Source organism: Entamoeba dispar, genomic scaffold (assembly GCF_000209125.1).
Source record: "Entamoeba dispar SAW760 scf_1105229458551 genomic scaffold, whole genome shotgun sequence".
Classification (NCBI taxonomy): domain Eukaryota; phylum Evosea; order Mastigamoebida; family Endamoebidae; genus Entamoeba; species Entamoeba dispar.
In genome coordinates, this window is record NW_001853249.1 from 1,767 (window position 1) to 17,485 (window position 15,719).

Sequence of the window (15,719 nt, forward strand, 5' to 3'; positions counted from 1 at the left end):
TTGAGCTTTGTACCCGTGTAACATTAAACTCTAACAACCAACTAATTGTCTCAATGACTCAAATCATATCAAGTATCGCCCAAGACTATTTGACCATCATAAATGACCAATTATTACTTTAGGTTGTCATCACCTTCTTTTAAGAAAGGAATGATAACAACAAACGTTCCATAGAAAAAATTGTCAATAGACTTCATTGTTATTATTCAAACTTCTTACAAATGCTTCTTTGAAAAAGGGTTGGCAATAGTTATAAACCCTTAAAAAAACTTAAAAGAAAAAAAGAAAATCATTTGATGGAAGCAGTTCAATTTGGAGAAAATTTATTTCGTGTTTTTATTAGAGGCCCAACAGGAGCGAACGAAATACCATTCAAAGAGTGTGAACAAAAATACAATGCATTAAAAAGCGATAAACAAAATTTTATTTCACTTCACGTTTTAGTATTACAAAAAAGCCAAGATGTAAGTGTAAGAAAGTTTGCTGTAAATCAATTTTCAACTGAAGTCATGAAGGGAAAAACATCTGTTTATGTAACACTTGACGATGGTTTTAGAAATACATTAAACCAAACACTCATTGGATTAATGAATTCAGAAAATGATTTTGGAGTTTTAAATGGATATGCCAATATTATTGGAAGAGCCTATACTTCAATGCAAGGATTAAAAAAACCATGGAATGACATTCATAGAGCTATTTTTGAATGGATCATGAATGGGGATCCTAATCACCGTATTCGTGCATTTCAGATTTTAACTGAAGATGTTTTATATTCACAATCAAAAGAAGAGTATATTCAACTTATTCAACAATATGTTCAAATCATTCAATACGGTTTACAAAAACATGACATCAGTTGGACAAAAGATACATTTAAATTATTCCAAGTATTAATTCAAACTAGTGATGTTGAAGCAGACATTAATAATCTTTATAAAATATATCCTACATTTGTTGAATATATTCAAGAAGCAATTAATACTAAAGTTAGTGATGATATTGTGAGTGATTTATTAAGATCTATTGATGATTTATTTGAAGAAGAAAATGAATCTGCAATTCAATACATTCCTATAACTGTTCAATTATGTTCTGGTGTTTGTTTACAAATTTCTAATGATGAAGATGTTCAATTAATTGCATTTGATGCTTTATTAACAATGTGTGAAAGATTTACACAAGTATTTAAACAGAACAAAACAATGTTATATGTTATCTACGAAGTGATTGTATTATGGATATCTACAATAAAAATTACACAAGAGTGGTTACAAGGGAAGGATAATGATGAGGATTTAGTATTGTTTAGTAGAGGAGTTGAAGGATTATCGTCCATGGTTAGTTTTTTTGGAACTGCCCAAACAATGAACTTTATTTTTCAACACTATTCATTAGCAAGTGGTAATTGTGAACAAAGACATGTGTTTTTACAATTTGTTTTTCGATCATTTGAAGGATCAAAAAAATCAATTCTAAAACAAAGTACAAATATTTTTAATATTATATTTCCATTTCATTTAGACGAATCACCAAGAAATAGACTTCTTGCAGTTATTATTATTAATAAATTATTTACACTTGATAAAAAGAATAGAAGTAATTTCTTATCTCCATGTATACAAATAATTGCTAAGTTATTGTCAGATCCTGTTCCACGCATTGTATCAAGAGTATGCGATTTTGTTTCAAGTTTATTAGATAACATAGACCCAAGTTTGATGAAGCCATATTTTGGAGATTTATTAAAACGATTATTATCTCTTTTAAATTCAAATCAAAAAACAGTAATTACTGAGTCATTATGTGCAATATCATTTATTGCCCTCAAGATGAAGTTAGATTTTGCTCAATATTATCCCGAAGTACTTCAAGTATTAAAAACATTATTAAACAACATTGGAATGAATCAAGAATATTCTGGAATTAAAGGAAGACTTATTGAATGTTTAAGTGTAATTGCATTAGAATTAAAGGGAGACTATTGTAGTGAATGTGGAAATATTATTTTACAAGAAGTTGATAAGGTGTTAAAACTACCAAACATAACAATTGAAGATTCATTGTTTGGGTTTGTTGAAACATCATTTACTCGTTTGGCAGAGATTTTACAAGAACGTTTTGCTCCATTCCTTCCAACAGTATTACAAATTGTATTAAGTCGTGCTCAAATGAATGTTATTTGTGGACAAGATGATAAAGAAACAGATGATACTAAAAATGTTTATGTTGATCACAAACCATTTTCTGTACATACTGGATTAACTGATGAAAAGAGAAATGCTGTAAATTCAATATGTGATTTTGCAAATGATTTAAAGAGTATATTCTATCCATTTGCTCAACCATGTCTTGAAGTAGTATTAAAATTAGTTCAAGATCCATTTGATGAAGATTTAAGAGCTTTAGCAGCTAAGTGTGTGTTTAGACTATTAAAAGTACTTGATTCAGGAAAAATGAAAGAAATAAAAAATGAGGTTCAAGTCAAACAAGAAATTTTACCAACGATATTAACTTGTATTATTTTTATATCAGACCAATTAAAGAAAGAAAGGTTTGTAGATACTATAACTAAAATACTTAGTTACTTAGATTGTATTATTGATTTTTGTCCAGAAAATAGTATTCCAGAACAAACAATGGATAATGTTGTTCAAATGATAAATACTTTATTTAGTGATGGGTGTAAAAGAATTGTCGATGATGAAAAAGAGTATGAAGAATTAGAAGCTAAAATTCAAAGAGACACTAATGAGGAAGATGGAGCTGAATTAGAAGAAGGAATCAAAGAACAAAAAAGAATAGAATCTAATTTTAGAATGCAATTAAGAATATTTATTTCTACCCTATGTAAAACACAACCAAGATTATCTGTTAACCTGATTAATAAATATATAACTCCTCAGATATGTAATATATTAAATAAACAAAATATTATTCCATTAGAAATGTCATTTTGTGATACTATACTTTGTACAGTTTCAACAGCCGCTAATCATCCAGAAATGATTAAACAACTAAGTGTAATTTTCTTAGAAAGAATTTCTAAAGGAATTTGTGTTGATAACACATTATTATATTTAGCTAAATTGATTGAATATCCAAGTGCAAAAGAATTCATTCCAAGAATAATTCAAATTGTTCAACAAACATTCCAATTAAGAGAACAAAATAAACGTTTGTATGAAATTGGAATTCTTTGTTTTGGAAAATGTATTACACAAGAGCCTTCATTATTTGATCAGGCAGTAGTGTCTAATTGGTTAAATGTACTACCACTTACTCGATTTGATGATGAAATTATTTTTACTATGTTTACTTTAATTGCAAAGAAAGTGGTTATAATCAATACCCATACTATGAAAAGAGTTTTAGATATATTAATCAGAACAATTTCTAATGGATGTATTGACAATATTTCATCAAAGACAAAAGAAATTGCTTCTTTTTATATTCACCAATGGGCAACTACATCAACTGATATTTTTAATCAACTTATTTCTCAATATAGTCCTGAAGAACAGGAGATACTGAAAGAGCTTTGTAATCCAACAAATACATAATTTGATTTCGATTTCTTTTTTGTTGGTTTTGTAAATCTTTTAATACTTTTTTATAAAAGAAATAAATAACAAATAAAGGTCTTATAAAATTAATTGAAATTAAGCCTGAGGGTCTGTCTTTTTAGAAGTAATATCAGCAAGTATCTTTTCTGCACGTTTTTTATAAGGAGAATTGGCATAATCTTTACAACACCTTACACAAGCCAAGTAAGTATCAGCAGAGAAACGGTTGAAGATATATGAATGGAAATCAAAGAGATCCTCTTGATAAGTGGTAAATGCTTTGATTACCCTACGGGCAACAGACTCAGCCTCAGCATATTTTTCAGCAACATACAAACCGTTTGCGTATTCAGTTAAGAACCAAACAACTTCAAGATCATCCAAACGTTCATCAAACTTATTTGGAGAATCATTCTTGTCTGGACTTCTATCAAATAACTTAAATATTTCAAGTCCTTTTTCAACTTTGCCATATCTCATGTAATATTTACATGTTCTGTTAGCAAGGTAACGATCTGACTTATCTAATTGACGTGCAGCATCCATAGCTTCTGCAGCTTCTGGTAATTTATTTTCTTTCTTTAGTAAACGAGCTTTAACCATTAAATTCTCAATAGTTGGTGTTTCAATTTTAATTGAATCAAATACAACACGTGCCTGAGCAATATCTGACTTAACAATTAATCGTTGTACATTAGTTAAATTGAGGAATTGAAGATCTTCATTATCAGTTAATTCGTTCTTTAAAGTATCAAGAATATTAACATAAATATCATATTTTTTCTCACTTTCAAAAGAAAGTTCTTTCATAAAGAGACAATGAAGGAGTTTATCAACAGTAATAATATGTTTTTGTATTAATTTAATTAAACAATTCTTAAATGGTAAAATAAATTCATCATTTGCTGGAAGAGCTCTTAGAATTATAACAGCAGCAGTATCTTCATCACGATGACTGTATTGTTTACATATTGATACGAATTCGTCCTTTTTATTTCCAAGATTATTTATATCTACACCTAAACAATGAGCAATACCATAATAATATTCAACTTTATCACTGTTAATTGAAAGAAGTTTCTTATATAATTCTAATGCCTTATCATTTTCTTTTAAAAGAAGATAAAGTTCAGCAGTACGTTCAAGAGTAACAACTTTATCAATAAGAATATGTTCATTTTCAGTTATAAGTTTAAGAGCATTTTTATAATCTCCTTTTTGTTTGTAAAGAGAAATAATGTATGAAAGACTATCTGATTTATCATTAGGAGACGTTTTCTTATTAATGAATTTCTTTTGATACAATTCCATTGTTTCAATAGCTACTTCAGTTTGACCATTCAAATCTGCAGCAACAGCCCTACCAAGAAGATTACTTTCAATGTCACTTTGTGCAGAAAACAAAAGTGAACGAGTTTCAAATGCTCCTTTATAATCTCCATTTTGTACTTGAAGACAATATAACTCTCTTTGAATTCCAAAATTAGTTCTATCAAGAGAAACAAGTCTTTTAAAAGCTTTAGCAGCTTCTTCATAATGTTTTTCAGTTCTTAAAATAATACCATATAAGTGCCAGCAAGTATTACTTCCAAAATTATAAATAAGTCCTTTTTTAAGACGTCCAAGAATATCTTCAACATTAACTTTTTTAGGACCTTTAGAATATTGACAAGCAGCAAGAAGGGAAAATGCTTCTCCATTACTTGGGAAATGAGCTAAAATTTTATCACAATTTTCAATTGCTTTATCAAAATGTCTATTTCCATAATGTTTAATTGCAGCTTTTAATAAATCTTCTAATTGTCGAGGAAGAATTTGTTGGTCTTTAACAGGAATATTACAAACAACTGGTGTAGTGGGTTGTTGAACTTGTTTATTTTGTTTCTTTCCTCTGCGAGACATAAGAATTAGTTATCATTTTAAAAAGATTTTTCTTCAAACCCTAAACACGGCCTATTTGTGAAACGCTTCTTTGGAGTTACGTGTAACCAACTAATCGTTTTCCAGTTAAAAGAAATATTAAATTATTTGTAATTCTTCTAAAAGAAATAAAATATTCTTTATAATGTTCAATTCACTTTTTAAAGTAAGTATATTTTAATTATCCTCTTCTTTTTCCTCACGTAAATAAATTCTTGTATCTTCTCCTTCTGGTATTATTGACATACATGAAACTCCTATTGGATCTTCCCATTCTTCACTTTCATCAATTGAGTCAAACTCTTGTTTTGTTTCTTTTAAATGTTTTAAATATGCCTCAGCAAGACTTTTATTAATATGGTCTGTAGCAGTAATTTCTCTAACAAAAGTGCTTTCATCAACAACACGAGGTATTGGATAGTCCTCCATAACAAATAAAAAGATCTAAAAAACATAGAGAAAAAGAATAAATTCTATTTCATTGCTTCAAACATGGAATATAATATTTTCCATTCTTGCAAACTAATCCATGGACTTCAAATTCATATCCTGGCCATTTTTCTCCAAAATGAGCAAGAGCAACCATTAAGTCAGTATGAATTTTATCAAAAACTTCTCCTGGCATAACTGTAGGAATTCCTGGTGGGTAATTAACAACTAACAATGCACTTGTTCTTCCTGTTAATTGTTCAACAGGAACCCATTCTACATTATTATCAACTAAAGCACATGAAGCTTTAAATGGAATACAAGCAACTTCAGGAAGTTTTCCTGAATAAACCTCATTCTCCATTTCTTGCATTCTCTTAATTTCAGGGTTCATCATTTCACAAAAATCTTTCAATCCAACATTACCAAACTCTAAATTCTTTTCTTGAGTAAACACATATTTTAATTGAGTGTTGCTATCATATAACTTCTTAAATTGAGTTAATGCAGTAACAAGAGTAGCAGACTTTCCTCTTCTTGATCCAATAGAGAATAATGAAAGCATAGTATAATATCCCATCTTTTCCATAATAATTCCATTCATTGCAAGGAATTTAACAACAACACATGCAGGAATTTCAACACCAGCCTCTTCATCTACTGTTAATAAGTTAACTTTAAGTGGATCAAGAAGGTATTGATTTTTTCCAATATTAGGAAATCCGTGCCATGCATCAGGTCCACTTGGTGGAAGAACCCAATAAGAAGTGTCATAGATATTTTTCTTTCCTGATAAAATGTCTTTTGGTTGCCAACATCCAAAGAACCATCCTTCTTCACTTTCTTTAAACTCAACTTTTACACGTGCCATAGCACATCTAAATGAAATAACTTCTTTTAATACATCGTCAAGAATTGATTCTCCTGAGACATCCATAATAGCACTTGACATATCTAATGATGCAATCAAACTATATTGTGGAGATGTAGTTGTATTTGCTTGGAAATAAGTATTGAAACGATCAAAGTGGAATGGATCTGGTGAATTTCTTACATGAACCATACTTCCTTGTGACAAAGCAGCTAACACTTTATGAGTTGATTGTGTAGCAAAAATTGTTCCTTTATAAGCAGATGGAGTTGGTCCACGATGAATTTCTTCATCTTCACTATCTTCTTCAATATAAGCACTACCATGGAATAAAGAATCTTCTTCAAGTTTATCAAAATAAGATTTATTCATTGAATGATATGAAGCATAAAATGGATGGAAATGTGCATAAGGGAACCATGCTTCATCAAATAACATATTTTTTGTATCTAACTCTTGTAATTTAGAAAGAACCTTAGCAACATTATAACAAATACCATCGTAAGTGCATTGAGTTAGTACTAATAATTTAATATCATTTTGAATATCAGCTGAAGACATATATGGTAATTTTTGTGCTTTTTTATAAAGAGAGTCAACATTAAATTCAGAGAATGGAATTGGTCCAATAATACCATACTTGTTTCTTACAGGAGTTACATAAATTGGTTTATAATTACCTAACATGATAGCTTGCATAGAACTTTTATGTGAATTTCTATCAAGAACAATAACATCTCCAGCAACAGCAGTTCCTTGAAAGACCATTTTATTGGCTGTTGAAGTACCGTTCATAACAAAATATGTATACTCAGAACCAAACACTTTTGAGGCATATTTCTCTGCATCTCCAATTGGTCCAAAATGATTTAATAAACCACCTAATTCTCCAACAGCATTACACAAATCAGCAGCTAACATATTTTCTCCAAAGAAATCAAAGAAAAATTTTCCTGGTGGTGATCTAAGAAATGCAACACCACCCATGTGTCCTGGACAATGCCATGAATATTTCCCTTTGTGAACATATTTAACTAATGCTTTAAAGAATGGTGGAAGAATATCTTCTACATATTCATAACTTGAAGCAACAATTCTCTTTGCAACAAAATGTGGAGTTTCTTCATTCTTCCAGATATAAGCTTGAATAGATTCAAGTACTTGAATTGGAAGTCTTTCAACAACTAATTTCTCAGTATAAAGGAATATTAAAACTTTACGATTGATTGACTTAAAAGAACGGATAACATTAAGTGGTGATGGAACAACTTTAAGCTTTTCTTTTTCAAGGAAATTAAGAAGTTCATCATAACTTGGAACATTTTGCAATTGGTCAATTTTTTCCTGTGGATAAGAACGTGGCACAACAAGATTATATCCTTCAGCTTCTAATTTCATTAACGGAGATTTAGAACCACAAAATGGATCTCTTTGAGATGCAGGAAGTACAAGAACTTTATGGTCAAAAATTTGTGCATGTCTTGGCATAATATACTTTTTCATAGCATCTTTACATCTTACATAGTCTTGGTCCCAATCAACTAAAATAGCACTGATGTCAATAGTCTCTTTTAATTCAGCATAAGCATCATGCCAATTACTAACAAATACAGGAACTGATCCTAATCGAGTAATTTCATCACAAATAGTTTTCATAGTCCTAGAGAGGGCACTTCCTTCTTGAGCACCAGAGACTACAAGAATACGAGTAGGGAATGGTTCCATGATATCTCTTAATCTTTTTGTAGATTTTAAACCTTTTTTATGTTTCTTTTATTTCAACAAATATTTTTTATTTTTGTTTCAATTTTATTTTTTTTTGTTATTTAAAAATATAATAATTAATTTTTATATAATAATTTTTTTCACTTTCTTAAATAAAAAATAATTCAAAAAAATCTTATTATACTTTGAACATGTTTGACTAAACATCTTTTCTATTTAGTTAATTTGCTCTTCTTGAACTTTATTTTTCCTTTTTGTTATTTTTGTAGGATTTGTTATTTTTTACTTTTTTATTTATTTGTTTTGAGTTGAAAAATGCCTTTGTTTTTACAATGCCATTCACTTTGCCGATTACTACTATTTCTTCTTCTCATTCTATTACTTTTGTTTTTCTTTTATGGTAAAATACCATCTTCTTATTAGTGTTGATTGTGTATATTATTTATATCTTTTATTCTTGATTTATTTTATTTTGTTTGTATGTATTTTAACTTTTCTTTTAGTGTTTAGAGAAATAGTTTTATATTTCAATTATTTCATTTCTTTTGTTTCTTGAATGTCTTGTTCTTCTTAGTTTATTTTGATATTGGTTATATCATCTTTGTTTCATTATGAAATTCATTTCTATTACGACAATCTGTATTATTTCTATTTCAAATGATAAGTAACTATAATGAAACTGTTTGATTTGATAAATGAATATATCTTAATCATATCATCATAATGATTTTGAAGGTAATAATTATTATATTTCTGGATATACAAATAGAATATACTTCCAATCACTATTTTGTTATTTAATTTTCTTGGTTAGTATGGGTTGTGTCTTTTTTTGTTGTGAACATTTTATACTTTCTATGATGTCTCTCGTAATGATTCATAATTTTTAATTCGTTAAAAAGAAAAAAATAAAAACTTCAAAAGAAAAAGCACAAAAAAAGGAGAACTACAAAATTAGTAAGTGAGAGAGATGGAAATAGAGAAACAAAGTGAGGAAAGTGCATTGGTCAAATATTATAAGCATAAGATAGATCAAATGACATACGAGTATTCGAGTGAGTTACAAAATCAACGAAGATTAATTTCTAAAAGAAATCAATTAAATGACCAAGTAAGAAGAATGAAAGAAGAACTTCAATTACTTTCGGAACCATCATGTTCAGTTGGAGAAGTTATCAAAGCAGTAGGAAAAGATAAGGTATTAGTTAAATCAGCACAAGAAGGCAAATATGTTGTCAAAGTAGAAGCAGGAATTGATATAAAATCATTGAAACCAAATCAACGAGTGGCACTAAAAAGTGATACATACAGTATTTGTAAAGTTCTTCCTAATCAAGTTGATCCATTAGTATCATTAATGAGAGTAGAAAAAGTACCAGATTCAACATATGACATGATTGGAGGATTAGATCAACAAATTAAAGAGATTAAAGAAGTAATTGAGTTACCAATCAAACATCCAGAATTATTTGAATCACTTGGAATTGCACAACCAAAAGGTGTATTATTGTATGGACCACCAGGAACAGGAAAAACATTATTAGCAAGAGCAGTAGCACACCATACAGATTGTACATTTATTCGAGTTTCAGGAACTGAGTTAGTACAAAAATATATTGGAGAAGGAAGTAGAATGGTTCGAGAACTATTTGTAATGGCAAGAGAACATGCACCATCTATTATTTTCATGGATGAGATAGACTCTATTGGATCGAGTCGAATTGAAGGAAAGTCAGGAGGAGATAGTGAAGTACAACGAACTATGCTAGAATTAGTTAATCAATTAGATGGGTTTGAACCAACAAAAAATATAAAAGTATTAATGGCAACAAATAGAATAGATATTTTAGATCCAGCATTATTAAGACCAGGACGAATTGATAGAAAAATCGAATTCCCTAATCCAAAAGAAGAAGCACGTTTAGACATTCTTAAGATTCATTCGAAGAAGATGAATTTAGTTCGTGGAATCGATCTCAAGAAAATTGCAGAACGATTGGATGGAGCATCTGGTGCAGAAATTAAAGCATGTTGCACAGAAGCAGGTATGTTTGCACTTCGGGAAAGAAGGTCTCATGTAACACAAGAAGATTTTGAATTAGCAGCTGCTAAAGTAATGAAGAAAGATAACAATGCATCTGTCTCATTACAACAATTATGGAAATAATTTTTTTCTCACTTTCTCGTTTTATTTTTGTTCAATCTAAAAGAAAATCATCTCATATGGATAATTCCATTATTATTTGTTTAATCCCTCCATTTCCTTATTTATCGTATGTTAACACCACACAAACAATCAACACTAGCCAATAATTTTAACCAAAAGAAAAATAACAAAAACTATCAGAATACTTAAACACAAAAAATATAGAATAAACGAAAAGAATAAACACTTTTAATTATAAACACTCTATAATATCCAATAAATACTAGAAAATAGGAAGTGAAGTTGTAGTTATAGAGCAAGTATACTTCCTGAAAGATAAATTATCTAAATTACAAAATAAATTACACAGGAAGAAAAGAAGAAAGAAGAGATAAATCACATTATATCAGACTCACTGAAACACAAATTGTGAATGACATCACCCCCAGTGTTATAGTAGCTGATGGGATATCATCAAATAAAGATGATCTTCTAAAAAAAGAAAGTTAATACAGAATTCAATCGAAGAGATGTGAAATCAGCATAAGAATATCACCACATCTGATCATGATAATCAAAAAATGGTTGAAGCAATGAGACAGAGAAGAATAAATTCTAACAAACTATAAATGTTTTGCACTAAAATTATTAGAAATAAAATTAAGAAGTCAACTTAAAGAAGAAGAAATAAAAAGATTAATACATGAAATTGATATTAAAATAGAAGATATTAATGAATATAAAGAAATATTAAAGAAAACATTTAAAATAAAGAATGAAATTAAAATTGAAATCAATAGAAGAATTGAAGAAGAATTAATAACACACCAATGGAAAGATATTGAATTAAAAGAATTAATAAAATAAATAAGAAAGAAGAAATACAAGAAATAATAAGAATAAATAAAGAAGAAGATATGAAAGAACAAGAAGATGTATAATTTATTAATTATTACAATAAAAACAAAATACATCAAATAATTAATATCATTAATACAAATGAAATATTACTCAATCCATAGATGATTACTACCATTATATTAAAACTATAACCTCCACTATTAACATCATTATTAATAACAATCAAGAAAGAAATTGAATGAGAAATATAGAAAGAATATTACAATCAAAAATATGTAGATTAAGAGACTTGCTCTATAATAATCAATATATGAAAATAAAAAGAATATTACATATTAAAAAATATGATATATATCATATTAAAATAAAAACAAAGGAGCAAATAAATTATTACAAATACCTCCAAAGAATGAAAAGAATAGAAATAAAAGTAAGAAAAAATAATTGGAAAAGAATAAGAATGAATTATAAAATGATAAAATATTGAAAGAGATAACTTCTAAATAAGAACAAGAAGATGAATATCAAGATAATATTACTACAATTAATTTCTTGAAAGGAATCTATGAAAATAACACTAATATAGATTTCATAAATATTAATTTATATGATATATTAATTGAAAATATAATTAATAATAGAATGTGTGTAATTACTTTAGATGAATTAAATCATGCAATAAAATTCATTGCTAATTGGAAATCACATGGAATTGATAAAATACAATCATCTGGATTAAATATTTAGAACAACCAAAGAATTTCTTATTAAAATTATTTAATGAAATATTGTATAATCATAATGATACCTATATTCAATTTATCAAATGAAGAACAATATTAATATACAAGAAATTGAATAAATTATATAAACAAAATTACAGACCAATAACTTGTTTAAATTGTATGTTAAAAGTATATACATCTTTATCAAAGAAGAAAATAGAAATCAATTGATGTTAAATCAAATTGAAAAACAATTATCATAAAATCAAATTTGATGTAAAACATATACATATTATCAAAAGAAAGATTAATATACAATATTATAATCAAGAAGTTATTATTTAAGGATAAATGGAAGTAGAGAGAAACATAATATGATGTCTCTAAAGCATATGATAGTATTAATCATCAATGGGTTAAACATTGTTTAATTTATTTTAACATCCCATTAGTTGTAATTAAAAGTATATTATATATATTAAATAATACACAACTCCAATTATATTATAATCAACAAAATGTAGGTATAATTAATGTAGAAAGATGAATAATACAATATGATAGTTTATCTCCATTATTATTTGTATTATTTATTGTTATATTATCTAAATAATTAGATAAACAAATTGATATTTTATCTATTAAAATGAATGGAGAAGAAAAACAAGTATAGTTAAACCACATATTATATATGGACGATTTAAAGATAATAACTAACAGCCTCGAAGAAATTGAAAAATCACACAAATTAACAAAAGAAATATTTAACTCTTAAAAATAACTTAAATTTATACTTCTATTTTTCTATAATTGAAATTATTTATTAAAATGAACAATAACACTTTTATCTAATTTTCTATTACATAATAACTAGTGTATATTTAAATAAATAAAGAAGTAGTTGGACACACAAAAAGGACTAAATAAAAGTCCCAAATTTAATAAAAATTTCTTTTAAATTACCAAATTGAAATCCTTTTATTACTTAAAAGACATAACAATAAAATTTAACATATCTTATATCAAAGATGATTTAACTGTTACCTTTGAAACTATATTTATACATGTAATCAGAACATAATGGTATAAATGTTGTAAATACATATTTTAATTACTTTTAAAACAAGACGGTTATTTGTTGAAAGCTATTAGCTTAAAAACAAACACAATAAATACCAAAAAATAACGTAATATTTTAACTAGATACTGTCAGTGAGAAATTTCAAAACACACATTGTACTAGCTACTCGTTAAACAAACAGTAAGTAAAGTACAGGAAGTTGTCTGACGATTTAAAATAGGTTATGTCGTGATAAGCAAAAAATGAATTATTTACTTTCTATCATTCTAATAAAAGAATTCATTATTCTTATTTATTCAAATCTTCTTTAACAAAAATTTATTAGTCATTTAAAACATAAATATAAAAAAAAACTAATCAATAGCATCGGTTATTAACTCAATTAGTTTAACGCACATATTACTTAGTGTTGTTCGTGATGTCCAAGATGAGCGTGAGCAGCTTTAATGGCTTCAAGGGCTCGTTGGATTTCATCTCTCTTAGCAAGTCCTCTTTTATGTGTTCCAAGATGTTTTTTAGCATATTTGAGTGCTTTCTTATCAAGTCCTCTTCTAAGAAGATCCATCATGTGTCTTTCATATGCTGAAAATCCACATGCTTCTCTAATAACGTCATTAACAACGTGTTTTCTTTTTGTGACACCATAATGTCTTTTGGCAGTTTTCATAGTATGAACTGGGTATCCTCTTTTAAGTCCAACGGCAATTCCTCTAGCCATTTTAACCGATTGTCGTGTTAAGATCAATTTTTAAGTTTCTAATAGGGTTCATCTTTTTTACTATTTCTTTTAACTTTTTTACTATTTTTTATTCTTTTTTATTTTTGTTTTTTGATTCCTTCAATTTTTTGATATTCTTTATTTTTTTTTTGGATATATAACGAAAATAAAAACAAAAACAAAATGAACTTGAAAATTTAAAAACAACAATAATGGAAGATAAGGACCGTTGTGCTAAATTTATGAGAAATGACCTTGGAAAAGTACTTAGTTATGATGAAATGATTTGTACTAGAATTCAGGAGAATGACAAGAAATTAAAAGACCTTGTTTATTCTAATTATTCTAAGTTTATTCAAGTCACTGAAACAATCACGAAAATTAGACATAGTGCTGAATCTTTTGATAATGATTTAACTTCTATATCAAAGTCTTTGTCTGAATTAACTTCTCGTTATAAAAATATTCATTCAAATTTATCTCCACTTAGAGAAGAGCTTATTAGTTTACATGAAAAACAACAACAAATTGAACAACAACAAGAGTTTTTAGATCTTCCTGATATCTTACGTCAAACTGCATCAGAATCTAAATGGATTGAATTTGCTAATGCTTATACATCTAGAATTGATGGGTTAAAAAAGAATGCTCATATCAAAGCATTTGCATCTATTTTAGCAGAAGTTGAAGGTGCAGTAGCAAGAGCAGAAAAAGTATTAAACAACGCTATTTCTAAAGAATATGATACTCCTCAAAAACTTGGACAATGTTATGGGGCATTAGCCCGTCTTCATACCAGTGAAGTAGCAGTTATGGAAATTAATTGTATTGCTAAAATGCAAAAATATTGTGAGGTGATTGTTGATAATTCTTTTACAAAAAAAGAAAGTAATATTGTTAGCTTCTCGTCTTTTATTTCAACTGCAGCAACAGCTTTTGTTAATGCAGTTCAATCATGTTGTGAGGCATATATTATAGCATTCAAAGAACCATTTAATCTTGATAGCAAATCTTTTGATAATTTTGTTGGACTTTCCATCAGTAATTTCTATTCAAATGCTAATAATATTGTTTCACAAGCATCATCATTAGATAAACCAGAATTAAAAGTGGTCGAAGCATTAAGAGGAATAAGCGATGCTACTGGTAAGATTAAAAATTTAAATCAATACGGAGATTATAATAAATATATTGAAAATACTGTTGAAAATGCTGCTCGATTTGGCATTAAAGAACTTTGTAAAAAGGTTGGATTAAAAGCAGGGAGTGTATTTGATACAATTAGTGTTGATATTGATCTTTGTGTTTCACGAGGATTTGTTGGATTTAATGGACTGGCAGAGAAAAAACAAAATCAAATTGATGATACTCAAAAAGAATTAAAAAATAGAATTGATTCAATTAAACAAATTGGTGGTGTTTATGAAACAACTATTATGAATTCATTGAAAGAATATGGAAGTGATATTCTTACTGTATTTCTTCAAAAAGCAGAATCTGTTTGTGAAAATAAACCATTTGTATGTGTTGCTATTGCAGGATGGATATTTTCTGCAAAAATACCAGAAACTATTGCAATCGGACTAAAAACTGACTCATTATCACAACAATATACTGACCAATATGAACAGTTTCCAGAAAAACTAATTAAAAAGTTTACTGACCTTATTTCTGACC

The 15,719-nt window shown here is 27.7% G+C and overlaps 6 protein-coding genes across 6 annotated transcripts in view, besides 11 other annotated features; 3 read left to right on the plus strand and 3 right to left on the minus strand.

Moving 5' to 3' along the window:
- Positions 1 to 296: 296 nt before the first annotated feature.
- Positions 297 to 3,563, plus strand: EDI_191940 (importin beta-3, putative; the record flags this gene model as incomplete). Its single annotated transcript, XM_001734745.1, has 1 exon — positions 297 to 3,563. One exon carries the CDS (start codon positions 297 to 299, stop codon positions 3,561 to 3,563), a length of 3,267 nt encoding a protein of 1,088 aa, XP_001734797.1.
- Positions 1,490 to 1,511: a sequence feature (AT_rich).
- Positions 1,555 to 1,578: a sequence feature (AT_rich).
- Positions 2,912 to 2,939: a sequence feature (AT_rich).
- A 99-nt stretch (positions 3,564 to 3,662) lies between the features above and the next one.
- On the minus strand, positions 3,663 to 5,468 carry EDI_191950 (NMDA receptor-regulated protein, putative; the record flags this gene model as incomplete). The annotated part of the gene is made up of 1 exon (XM_001734746.1): positions 3,663 to 5,468. The coding sequence occupies one exon, from the start codon at positions 5,466 to 5,468 to the stop codon at positions 3,663 to 3,665; it is 1,806 nt and encodes a 601-aa protein (XP_001734798.1).
- A 496-nt stretch (positions 5,469 to 5,964) lies between these two features.
- Positions 5,965 to 8,511, minus strand: EDI_191960 (uncharacterized protein; the record flags this gene model as incomplete). Its single annotated transcript, XM_001734747.1, has 1 exon — positions 5,965 to 8,511. The coding sequence occupies one exon, from the start codon at positions 8,509 to 8,511 to the stop codon at positions 5,965 to 5,967; it is 2,547 nt and encodes an 848-aa protein (XP_001734799.1).
- A 34-nt stretch (positions 8,512 to 8,545) lies between these two features.
- Positions 8,546 to 8,614: a microsatellite.
- Positions 8,615 to 8,694: a sequence feature (AT_rich).
- Positions 8,695 to 8,879: 185 nt separating this feature from the next.
- Positions 8,880 to 9,259: a repeat region.
- A 222-nt stretch (positions 9,260 to 9,481) lies between these two features.
- On the plus strand, positions 9,482 to 10,678 carry EDI_191970 (26S protease regulatory subunit, putative; the record flags this gene model as incomplete). The annotated part of the gene is made up of 1 exon (XM_001734748.1): positions 9,482 to 10,678. The coding sequence occupies one exon, from the start codon at positions 9,482 to 9,484 to the stop codon at positions 10,676 to 10,678; it is 1,197 nt and encodes a 398-aa protein (XP_001734800.1).
- Positions 10,679 to 10,972: 294 nt separating this feature from the next.
- Positions 10,973 to 13,011: a repeat region.
- A 3-nt stretch (positions 13,012 to 13,014) lies between these two features.
- Positions 13,015 to 13,073: a sequence feature (AT_rich).
- A 104-nt stretch (positions 13,074 to 13,177) lies between these two features.
- Positions 13,178 to 13,205: a sequence feature (AT_rich).
- Positions 13,206 to 13,727: 522 nt separating this feature from the next.
- EDI_191980 (60S ribosomal protein L36, putative) lies at positions 13,728 to 14,042 on the minus strand (the record flags this gene model as incomplete). The annotated part of the gene is made up of 1 exon (XM_001734749.1): positions 13,728 to 14,042. One exon carries the CDS (start codon positions 14,040 to 14,042, stop codon positions 13,728 to 13,730), a length of 315 nt encoding a protein of 104 aa, XP_001734801.1.
- Positions 14,043 to 14,093: 51 nt separating this feature from the next.
- Positions 14,094 to 14,193: a microsatellite.
- An 8-nt stretch (positions 14,194 to 14,201) lies between these two features.
- Positions 14,202 to 14,226: a microsatellite.
- Positions 14,227 to 14,254: 28 nt separating this feature from the next.
- The window catches only part of EDI_191990 (uncharacterized protein), a gene marked incomplete at both ends in the record, with an annotated part of 1,569 nt that continues 104 nt past the window's right edge, over positions 14,255 to 15,719 (plus strand). The window contains one exon of the mRNA XM_001733214.1: positions 14,255 to 15,719. This exon is cut by the window's right edge and continues 104 nt beyond it. Within this exon, the coding sequence (XP_001733266.1) occupies positions 14,255 to 15,719 (1,465 nt within the window).